General features: G+C 66.1%; 4 protein-coding genes across 4 annotated transcripts in view; 2 read left to right on the top strand and 2 right to left on the bottom strand.

The window, feature by feature from the left end:
• EMIHUDRAFT_121264 (hypothetical protein) overlaps nt 1–677 on the bottom strand; it is a gene marked incomplete at both ends in the record, with an annotated part of 1406 nt that extends 729 nt beyond the window's left edge. Inside the window, 2 exons of the mRNA XM_005758992.1 lie at nt 68–336; nt 461–677. Coding sequence (XP_005759049.1) covers nt 68–336; nt 461–677 — 486 coding nt within the window. The remainder of the gene's footprint in view (nt 1–67; nt 337–460) is intronic.
• Nucleotides 678–1141: 464 nt separating this feature from the next.
• EMIHUDRAFT_471186 (hypothetical protein) lies at nt 1142–4591 on the top strand (the record flags this gene model as incomplete). The annotated part of the gene is made up of 5 exons (XM_005758991.1): nt 1142–1305; nt 2035–2551; nt 2709–2987; nt 3347–4030; nt 4133–4591. 5 exons carry the CDS (start codon nt 1142–1144, stop codon nt 4367–4369), a joined length of 1881 nt encoding a protein of 626 aa, XP_005759048.1. The 3' UTR covers nt 4370–4591.
• Nucleotides 4592–7044: 2453 nt separating this feature from the next.
• Nucleotides 7045–8716, top strand: EMIHUDRAFT_419904 (hypothetical protein). Its single transcript, XM_005758990.1, has 5 exons — nt 7045–7153; nt 7234–7511; nt 7598–7692; nt 7802–7980; nt 8054–8716. The coding sequence occupies exons 1-5, from the start codon at nt 7080–7082 to the stop codon at nt 8556–8558; spliced, it is 1131 nt and encodes a 376-aa protein (XP_005759047.1). The 5' UTR covers nt 7045–7079; the 3' UTR covers nt 8559–8716.
• Nucleotides 8717–8872: 156 nt separating this feature from the next.
• Nucleotides 8873–10890, bottom strand: EMIHUDRAFT_42376 (hypothetical protein; the record flags this gene model as incomplete). The annotated part of the gene is made up of 8 exons (XM_005758989.1): nt 8873–9015; nt 9155–9287; nt 9369–9582; nt 9769–9782; nt 9874–9988; nt 10060–10265; nt 10372–10522; nt 10616–10890. Coding segments are annotated over 8 exons (1251 nt in total), but the record flags the coding sequence as incomplete, so codon positions are not given.
• Between the last annotated feature and the right edge of the window lie 71 nt (nt 10891–10961).

Genomic DNA, 10961 nt, shown 5'->3' with positions numbered 1-10961 from the left:
CCCCCCCCCCCCCCCCACACACACTTCCCTCCTGGCTGGCTACATCGTGGGTGTGCATCTCCCACACCCCCGGGCCCCGCCGCGCCTGCGACTTGAAGATGCCTCCGGCCAGAGCGCCCGCGCCCATCACGTTGAGCATGTCGTCCTCGCCGCGAAAGTTGAAGGCGAGGGTCTCGAAGGTGGAGAACATCATGCCGAGGCAGCCGACCGAGTTGCCCAGCCCCGGCCCGTGCTTGCCCGTCGCGTTAAGCACCGCATTGATCCGGATCCGCTGCCGCTCACCCGTAGACGATTTGAGGCCCTCGTACAGGCCCCAACTGCCGCCCGCCACCAGCCCTGACGCGGCGGCGCGGTGCGCTGAGCGGGCGAGGCGGGGCGGCGGCGGCGGCGAGTGCACTGCGAGAGGGCGATCGAAGGCGACAGAGGGCGCAGCCGCTCGCGTGGGATGGGTGGGCCGCACCGACGAGGTAGCCAACACCGATGTGGTAGGTCAGGCGGTCGCCCCACGACCGGCGGTACATGGCATCCGCCGTCTCCTCAAACAGGAAGTCCGGCTGTTGCAGCGGCGCGGCGCCAGGCGCCGGCGTGGTCCAGGCGGAGCCAAACGCTGGGCCCAGCTTCCCGAACTCGACGCTGCTCTGCGAGGCGGCGTCCGCACTAGCGTAAGGGTCCTGCATGCGTCCCTTCGTCTCGACTCCGCTGATCCTCGAACCAGGTTCGCTGTGAAGAGCTGGGGCGCGCCACCCAAGAGCCTAGGTAGGTGCGGATCGGCAAGAGCGCAATCGATCTTTTTGCCCTCTATCACCTTGGGTTGTAAGAACTTGAAACACACCACGCAGGGGCACAGCAAGCACGGATAGCCGTTGAGGAGAAAGGGCGTAAGGTGTATGCGCAGCCACGGCCGTGCCGCGGTGGGCGCGCCACCTCCCGCGAGCGCGGCGGGATCGGAATTGCGGCCGGAGGGAAGGGCGAGCCGCCGCCGCCGCCGCCATATACCATCAGCGACGACGACCGCGGCTCGCCCCAAACGCCAGGCGCTGGATCGGCAGTAGGGCTTGGGCGGCGCAGCGTAGGCCTCGAGCCACACGAGTCGCCGACAACCCCCCCTCATCGACGTGATGGCCGCTCTCACTGCCGGCCGATGCAAGCTGCCGCCTCCACCGCACCAGCGATACTGGCCGCGGCTCGCCGCCACGCGCCGGCTCGGAAGAGGGGCTGTCGGCAGCGCAGCAGAGCGGCATGCGTCGTCATTCGAGCAGCACCAGGTCCCCTCTTCGACGTGACGGCCGCTCCCGGAGCCGGCCGGTGCGCGCCCGACCCACGCCCCCTCTCGCACCCCCCCGATCCCCCTGCGCGGCGCCCCCTCCACTGCGCGCCGGCTCGAGCGCCTATTGCCAAATCGCGACTTTCGAGCGCAGTGCGTGCGCCCCACACGTCACGCGAGCGCAGGAGAGTTTGCGGCAGAGCAGTACCGTGTACTAGCCGGAGGCATCGCGCCGAAAACCCCGCGCATTCCGCCCCAACAGAGGCTGCAGGAGGCAGATGGCCAATAGCGACGATCGTTACGAAATGTTGCGGGACCGGGAGCTCTCCAAGCTGTCTTGGGTGGTCAAAGAATTTTTCCCCGTATCGGACCGAAGGTCCTCTTCAGTGTGGAAGAAGCGACAAGGGAAAGAACGACGAGAAGGGGGCGACCGCGAGGTGGCATGAAGGTCGCAGCGAGAATCGGCGAGAGACTGCGAAGGCGTATAAGGACAACCCGGACCCAAGACGCACAAGCTTTGTTATTATTGTTAGTTAGTTAGGAAGGTGAAGAACACAGCGGACTGGGGGTGGACGCGAGAAGCTTGAGAGGCCTTCCCGAGAAATCGCGCGCGCCGCGAAGGCACTCGGAACACTGAACGACCACCCCCATTCATGCTCCCTCTACTCTCGCCCGTCGCCGCCTCGCTTTTGTATCGCCTCCCTCGACGGCACGCCTCTCCCGCTCAACCACCCACCGCTGCGCTCTCGTCCGCCGGCGGACGCGGCGAGTGTGGACTGGCACGCCGTCAAGAGCGACCTGCTCGACCTCTTCTCGCGCTCTCAGTCCGTCTGGCCGGCGGACTACGGCACCTACGCTCCCTTTTTTGTGCGCCTCGCTTGGCACAATAGTGGCAGCTACCGCGTCGCCGATGGGCGCGGCGGCGCCGAGGGCGGCCGGCAGCGCTTCGACCCTGAGCGCTCTTGGCAGGACAACACCAATTTGGATAAGGCGAGGAACCTGCTCGCCCCGCTCAAGCTCAAGCACGGCCCCGCGCTGTCCTGGGGCGACTTGTTCATCCTCTCTGGCACCGTCGCGATCGAGGCGATGGGCGGGCCCGTCCTCGGCTTTTGCGGCGGCAGGATCGATGACCAGGACGGCTCCGACTCCCTCGCGCTCGGCCCTTCGCCCGAGCAGCGATCCTTCCACCCGTGCCCCGTCAACGGCAACTGCACGCCGCCGCTCGGCGCGGTTGCCGTGGGCGAAACTAAGAGCCTGATCTACGTCGACCCGGAGGGCCACATGGGGGTGAGCTCTTGCCATGCTAGCTCTTGCCATGCTAGCTGTGTCACCTTGGAGCCGTCATGGACACGCTGCCCCTTCGCACTCGCTGCCCCTCCCGACTCGCTGCTCCTCCGACACCGCCTCGAATCCCGCCCGACACCGCCTCGAATCCCGCCTCCAGGTGCCGGACCCGGTCCGCTCGGCGGCCGACGTGCGATGGACCTTTGCGGGCATGGCCATGAACGACACAGAGACGGTTGCGCTCATCGGCGGCGGGCACGCGTTTGGCAAGACGCATGGAGCGTGCCCTGCCGGCGCGGGCGCTCTCCCGCGCGACGACCCGGCCAACCCGTGGCCGGGCCTCTGCGGCTCTGGCCGCGCCGCCGACGCCTTCACCTCGGGCATCGAGGGCCCGTGGACCACGCGGCCAACGCGGTGGGACAACGAGTACTTCCACAACGTGCTGCGTGCTGGGTGGGAGAAGCACCGCGGGCCGGGAGGCGCGTGGCAGTGGAGGAGCGCGCCGCCTGGCGAGGACCCTCCCCGCTCGCCTGGCCCTCGGCTCCTCTCGGCTCACCTCCACGCGGTTGTGCCATCTCGGCAGGCTCGCGGCAGGAGAGGAGCCGCTGCTTGCCCCGTCCGCCTTCCCGGAGCAGACCAGCGCGCCGACCCAGCGCGTGGTGATGATGACGTCGGATTTGGCCCTGGCGTATGACCCGTCCTTCCGCGCCGCCGCCGAGGCGTCTCGCCGCGAGCCCGAGGGTCCGAGATCACACACTAATGGGTACGCTGCACACCCGAGAGATCGCTCGAGACTAGGCGTTCGCCTCGAGCCCCGCGGCTCTCGACAGCGCCTTTGCGGCGGCCTGGTACAAGCTGGTGACGCGGGACATGGGGCCGCACGCGCGCTGTGTCGGGCCATGGGTGCCACCCCCGCAGCCTTTCCAGTTCCCGCTGCCCAAGCCGCCGCCGGAGCCGGTCGATTATGCGGAGGTCTGGGCAGCATTGCACAAAGGCGCGGACCCGCTCCTGCCGGCTGCCGACGCGGCCGCGCTCGCGTACGGTTGCGCGGCCTCGTATCGGTACACAGACAACCAGGGCGGCTGCGACGGCGCTCGCATCCGCTTCTCCCCCGAGGTCGACTTTCCTGCGAACGCTGGCGCACTGGAGGCGATTGGCAAGCTTCGCGGCGTCAAGAAGGCGTTCGGTGCGCGCCTCTCGTGGGCCGATCTCATCACCCTCGCGGGACACGCCGCCGTCGCGCCTCACTCGGGTCCGATGCCGTTTTGCGGCGGCCGCACCGACGCAACCGACGGCGCGGGCTCGCGCTGGCTTCAGCCGCTGTCGGCGCCGTCGTCGGCCGCCTACTTCAAGGAGCACCCGACGGGCCTCACCGCCAGGGAGGTGCTCGCTGTGTGGGCGGCAGCAAGCCGCGCGGTGGCGGCGACGCGCCGGCCGCCGGCCGATTTCTTCCGGTGGGTGGCCCTCGCTACGCCCACCGAGGTGCGCGCGGCCTGGTGGCCCCCGTCACGCACCCCCCGTCACCGCCCGTTTTTTCCTCGCCCCCCCCCCCCCCCCCTTCACCGCCCACTCCTCCCTCGCCAGGTGGCAGAGATGCCCGCCGATCTGCGCGTGGTCCACGACGACGCGGAGCTGCGCGAGGCGGCCCTCGACTTCGCCTCCGACCCGGCCGCGCACAAGGCTCTGCTCGCGAAGGCGTGGCCGCGACTGATGTCTCTTGGCCGATTCGACGGCCCCGCCTCCAGCCCGTGCGACGACCCTGCGGCGACTCTGATGCTTCCGCCGACCGACGCGCCCGCGCCGCGCGCCTCATCCCACTAACTCCGACTGGCCGCAACTTTTGTGTGTATTAGCGCGTCCAAGGCAGGCGTGGTACGCATCTGACCTGGCTTGTTCGTGCGACTCTCCGAGACTCCCGTGGGTGTACAGTACAGCCTCTGTGTATGCAGTATGGTCACGCTGCGCGTCATGGCCGTGATGAGCGGTGAGACCTGAGTCTTCTCCGGTCTCCGCCTTACCCTTACGTACCGCCACCCGTGTATAGAGTATATACCACAGCTGGGGCGCGCGCAAAGCGGCGGCCTTTTCAGCCTTGAGCTCCCATCCGCGCCAGGCCGGCGCGGCGGCGACCCAAGGCGGTTCAGACAAGCTTCCCGTCAAGAAGTGTGGCGCGCCGGCAATGACCGAGGCTGCGGATCCGGGCAGCGACAGCGCGACGGCTCAGGGCCGAGGGAGCGGCAGTGCGGCGGCCGCTGACGGCGTCATGACTCCAAAGGCGGAGCCTCTAATGCGTAATGGGGGGGGCGCTTCGTGATGCGCCACCGACAGACGATGGGTCGCACTAGCACACTACGACGTGATCGCTGACGATTGAGATCATGGCAAGGAGGGGCTTCCCGCATCCCGGAGGGGCGTGGACGGGCGGTGTCCCATGCCGCAGCCGGAAGGACATCTCGCGATGGCCCCATTGCCCCAAGCATGTCCATCTACATATCTGCATGGCGTGTATGGCTCCACTGGTGTGCGTGAAAGTGCGTGTCCGTAGTCGCGAGCCCTAGCCAAGAGATTCAGAGACGTGAGAGATGTGGCGCGAAGAGCCTCTGGTGGCATGTGTGATTTTTAGTGAATGAACCCGATGCTTGAAAGTGAGGTGACTTGTGTCTCTCTAATCTGTGAGTGAAAAAAAGGCCACAAGCACAACGCCCGAACCCGCAACGCGCAACGCGCGCGCCGGAAGACCCACACAATACGCCCCTCCAGCAGGTCCAGCACGCCGCTTCGCCGGCACCGGGACCCCCGGCCCATACGCCATGGCCCGGCCATGCCGCTTGCCGGTGCCGGTACCGGTGTCGGTGACCACTGACCTGACGGTTCCGTTAGTCTAGTTGCCGGTCGTCTACGTGATGCTGATGCGTGACTGGCGCGATGGCACGAGCACGAGCACGAACGGGGTCAGTACGGGGTCGGGGAAGGACGACTTCTCTCATCACTGAACGCCGAAAGAAGCGATTTCTTGCCGTCCAAGATCCGGTTGACGCGGTTGATGTAGCCGAAGATGGGCGCTTGATCCATCTTCTCGAGCATGGCCTGGCGAAAGTCGACGGGGTGCCAGATTCGAATGAGACGCGTTACGAGGACCATCAGCGGAAGAGCGAAGGCGAAGAAGAAGCCGTAAAATAGAGCTGCGCCTTCAAGAGCGGCACCGATCGCTGGAAAGATGCTTTCGGCAAGAAGCACTCCTGTGAGCTTCCGCAGCTCGAGAAAGCTGGTCCCCTCGTCAAGGCAGTTGAAGTAGCACTTCTTATGCTCGGCATTATCGGCGTCGAGGCTCTTGTACAGCGATGTGCACTCTCGCATGCAGACCGCACCGTGGAGTCCCATGGTACGCTCCACGAATTTTCGCACGTTTAGAACCTGTCTGGATTTCAGGAGGCCCACGGGCACAGCGAGTGAGGCCAACATTGCGAGCGCGGCGAAGATTGCCACGGCTGCATTGAGGCAAACCCGCACAGTGCGCAGGCGCCTTTTGTCACACTGGTTCACCAGCTTGAGAGCGAGCGCGACCGCCTCGGCCTCGGTACTCTTCTTCTTCTTCAGCTTCGCAAGATCCTCACCCGATGCGTCTGGCAGAAGGAGGCTCAGCCTATCATCAAGGCTTACGCGGCTTTCCCGCGGTACGGTGATGCTGCCGCCTCGAAGCGCGAGAAAACCACCTCCTTGCACACGTGCGGTGCCGAAGCGCGGTCGGTACTGATCAACTGCCTGGTGCGATGAGCCGACCGCGATCATCACGAGGAGCGCGTCGCGCCAGCCCATGGTGATAAGCGGCGAGCGAGCGAGCAGCGACGCGACCGACTCGTTTGACTCGATTGGCCGTGTCCTATTGGCCGTGTGACAACCATGACACTGTGACCCGTTTCGCGCGGCATGTTTTCTTGTTTGTGTAAAAACAGCGCCGATCTCTGTTCATCTCTACCCCTACTATCGGTCTTCGCTTAGGCAGACGATGTGAACACATACACGGCGGTGCAGGCGAGGATAAAGGTTTGGGAGAAGATTGAGATTGTGTGCAGTGTGGAAAGTGGTAAAGGACGTACGTGCAACGGCGAACGAGCGCCGGCCGCCGGCGCCGGGCCAGTTTGTGACAGGGCAGGTCATGAATAAGCAAAGTGGCAGCGATGACCAGCGCAGGAGGTACATATGGGAGCGGAAGGGCCAACAGCAATATGATGCCTGCCTGCTCGTGATGAGCACATATATGCAGCAGAAGGCGCCAGCCAGCCAGTGGCGCCTGCACTGACAGTAGTGAGGTAACATCTAGACGATCGCAAAAGGGCAGGAATCGCTTTCCCTCATCTCGGCGCCTGATGAGTCATCAACTGCCGCATGCAACCCGCCAGGTCACAACTGGTACCGCTCCAGTGGGAAGGGCTGCGAAGTCCTCCGACGGCTCGAAGAGCCCATTCAGGATTCTAGTTTGCGCTTGTCATTGCGGCAAGTGCACGAGATCGGCCCTCTGTCACGAGCCGCGATGTCCGCGCTCGCAGACGACTCGTACCTGACCACCATCGCGCACGTCATCGGCCGCCTGTGCGACTGCAACAGGCACCGATCCCCGCGCCATTTTGCGGCACCGCCCCTCGCGCGGCGCACCTTTTTTACGCCGGCGCTGCTTGTGCACACAGGGATCTGCGGGCAACCTCTCCGACGTCGTTTGACTCCGTCGAGGCGCCATGCATGTCCGTGCACTCCTACCTGCAGCGCATCCGCCGCTACACCCGCTTCGACGACATGTGCTTCCTCATTGCCCTCGCGTACCTAGGCAGGATCGCTCAGGCAGGTGGCCCGTCTCTATGCCTGACGCATCACAACGTGCACCGGCTACTCGTGACCGCGCTGGTCCTCGCCTCCAAGTCGTCCGATGACGTCTTCCACGCCAATTCGTTCATGGCGCAATGCGGCGGTGAGGCACCCCCGGCACAGCGCGCTCGCACCTCGCCTCGGATGGGGGGTGAGGGCTCTCCTCCGACAGCACATATCCTCCCGCAGGGATCTCGGTCGGCGAGCTCAACGCGCTCGAGATTGAGTTTTGCAAGTGGCTCACCTTCCGCCTCATCCCCGACAAGGAGGAGATGCGCGCGCTGGTGAGTGGCACTCCAGCATCCGCCCCCCTCCTCCCGCGCCGTCACCGCCGCGGCGCCCACGCCCGCGACTGTGCCCTGTGAGATGTGCCAACGGCTCGCCTGCCCGCAGGTCTGCGCCCTTGGCGACGCGTCGGACCCCTTCTGGAAAGGGTGGGTCAACTTGGAGCAGGACGCGCCGGAGGCTGTCGTGCCGCCCCTTGCCGCTATCCACGCGGCTCGCGTCGAGTACCCCGCGGCCGCCGTCGCGAAGCCGCGCTTGGGTGCGTTTTCGTCGTCGCTGCACGAGCTGTGCGCTTTCCTAGATGCGCTGCCGCCCCTCTCCTGGATTCGCCGATCCACGCCTCCCGTCTCCACTCCATAGGTCCTCGCTGCTCTGGTCGCCGATGGCAGTGCAGGCGCCACCGCTAGGCGGGGAGCCGGAGACCATCGCGTCGCTGCTGGCCAAGCCGGTGTGGAGCACCGAGTCGCCAAAATCGATCACGTGGAAAGCAGAGAGCGAGCGCCCGTGGGGCGGCAAGCCGCAGCAGCCGCAGCCGCCGCAGCCGCCGCAGCCGCCGCAGAAGCCGCAACCACAGCGGTGGGGCAGCAAGCTAGAGCAGACGCCGCGGCAGCGGCTCCAGCAGCAGCAGCCGCCGCAGCCGCCGCCGCCGCCGCAGCAGCAGTCTCAGAAGCAGTCGCAGCAGCCAGGATGGTGTTTGTACCAGCCGCAGCTGGTGTCGCATGCAGTGGCGCCGCACCCGACCCACCCGCCTCCCCACCCGCCGGAGGCTATGCATGCTTGGGGCAGGGAGCAGCATATCGGGGGAGGCATGGAGCAGCATATCGAGGCGCGGTGCGGCTCGGCCACGCGGATGACTGTCAGGTGACGGCCGCGTCCGCCGCATCTCTAAAGAGTTGCGAGCGAGCGAAACGACCGGCAGGGGCCCACTAGGGGGGCCATGGGGCGGGGGGCCGACCCCAGAGGCGGCAGAGCACAGCGCCGCTATTTATCCCGATGTGTAATCAAGAAGAAGAAAATGTACCGCGTAAACTACAAACACTATCTCTCGGTGTCTCGCGCCAGCGAACGCGCGCGGTTCGCGCGCGCAAGAACAGACTCTGGCAAAATTCGCTGAGATATCAGATAAAGAGCGGTTATCGAAAGTGAAAGGTGGGGAACGATTCATCCCGCGCCCCTCGCCGCGAGAAGCGCAGCCCCATAGGCGGCGTCGATATTGGCCGCCCGCGACGTGGGCACGCCGAGCAGGGCCTGGCGCATCACCGTCCACTGCGCATTCTGCGACCCGCCGCCACTCGTGAGCACGCGCCGCAACTCGGACGCGCCTACAGGGAAAACGGCCAGCGGGTGAACGACGACACCTGGGCAAAACGCAAACCATAGCCCCGAAATGCCCAGCGCCGCCAGAGCTTCGTAGCCCTCCGTCTCCACCTACAGCCAACGTGCAATTGACGTGCAACCGACATATGGACGAACGGCACCCCCGCCTGCCGCCTGCCTTAGCGATGCCGTGCAAAATGCAGTGTAGGAAGGCGGCACGGCTCTCAGGCACCGGCTCGAGCACACCCACCGCATTCTCGTCGGGCCGCGGAAACCGCTCGCCTAGCACGGGGCGTCGCCGTTGAGGCCACGGCGGCCGCGCCGGGGCGTGGAGGGCGAGCGAGGGGTGTATTCCGACAACGAGCGACGAAAGTGGGTAGTAGTCAGTGCACGGAGGTTGCGCCAACGGATCAATCTCCTCGGACAAGCGCGCGAGCTCGTCGCCACTGAAGCCTTGCTCGCGCAACACTGCACAGCCGGCGTTCGATGCGCCGCCGACCAACCAGCGATCGCCCAACCGATGCGAGTACACGCCGGTGGACGCGTCGTCGGCAGGGACGTCCGAGAGCAGCCTAGGGTGCGGAGAACGGGGGGGGGGGGGGGGGGGGATTTACAGCCTCCAACTGGACACGCCGGGGCAGAGAGGCATGTCCAGCCCCCCAATGGCCCGCCGCTGACGTCCTCTCTAGGCGGTGGGTGGGCGCGCCACAAACCAAGTTTAGCCAGCCCAAAGAAGGCGACTCCTTTGCCGCTCAAACTGCACGACTAGCAGCTGTTGCCTTGGCCATGTGCGTTGCCAGTGCCGCAGAGCTGCGGAAAACCGCGACATGTCCCGCATCTAGGGAGAGCCGCTTGATGGCGACCGTCGAGCCGAGCGACGTGACCGCGTCACCGACGGAGTCGGCGCCGGCTGCAAGGAAAGCGGCGATCGAGTCGGTCGTGCCTCCAACGACGAGGCAGCCGCTGGCCAACCCGTACCTTGAGGGCAGAGGCGTGTTTCGGCCGTGCGGTCGCCCTCCACGCTATCGTGCGCGGGCTGACGGACGCACTTGGCCACCAGCTTGTCGCTCACCGGTCCAATCGGCTCTCCCGGCCGCACTACACGGGGAAGGCGGCCCCTTGCGATCTCGCCAATCTCGCCGCCCGTGAGCCACTCCGGGTAGCGGAGCGCGCGGACGTCGAAACCGAGCTTGAGCGCGTTGTGCCAGTCGGAGGCGATGGCTCCTCCGGTCAGGCGCGAGGCGACGTAGTCCGCCTGTTTCATGGACCGTGCTCGGAGAGTTGTGTGTTGTTGTGTGTGGGTGTGAGAGAGAGAAAGGTTTGTGTAATTGTGCTGTGCTGTGTCCTAAGACGACGGCCACCTGGTGAGCGAGCCGCTCGGATCCAGCCAGCGGCGACTCAAAGTGGTACGCGAGCAGCTTCGCGAGCGCTGAGGTGGCTGAGCGAACCGGGTGGCCTATGTGGCAGTCTCCCACCATCCTCAAGCCAAGCCGGAGCAGCCGTCCGCCAGAGCTGGGGCGGCCTTCGGGCGTGCAGCGGCGCAGCAGCGCCAGAGCAGCCTCGCCGCTATCGCCGACGGCCTGCTTGCTTACCGAGAAGTCATACATCCGTGGGCTGCCGCGGCTGGCGGCGGGTGCCCCGTCGCCGTCGACAAGAAGCATCGACCCACTCGTGCCACTCACCGCGATGCGGCTCACGCGAGCGCGGGCGTCGGCAGGCAGCGCTGCCAGCTGCGAGAACAGCGCCTCCTCCCAATCCGACGCCTCCTGCGCGCGCTCGCCCGCTACGCCCCAGGAATAGCCGGGCGGGTTCGCAACGATCTCGCCCGACGCATCGACGATAGCGCAGCGCACACCGCTCGTGCCAAAGTCGTAACCGAGAGCGCACGCGTTGCCAGTAATCGGCGGCAGAGTCCGTGGCGGCGTCGGTGCGATGGAGTCTTTGCGCAGGT

The sequence above is a fragment of the Emiliania huxleyi genome, assembly GCF_000372725.1.
Source record: "Emiliania huxleyi CCMP1516 unplaced genomic scaffold EMIHUscaffold_829, whole genome shotgun sequence".
NCBI lineage: Eukaryota > Haptophyta > Isochrysidales > Noelaerhabdaceae > Emiliania > Emiliania huxleyi.
The sequence above is the reverse complement of the archived record's forward strand: the minus strand, read 5'-3'. Positions and strand labels throughout refer to the sequence as shown.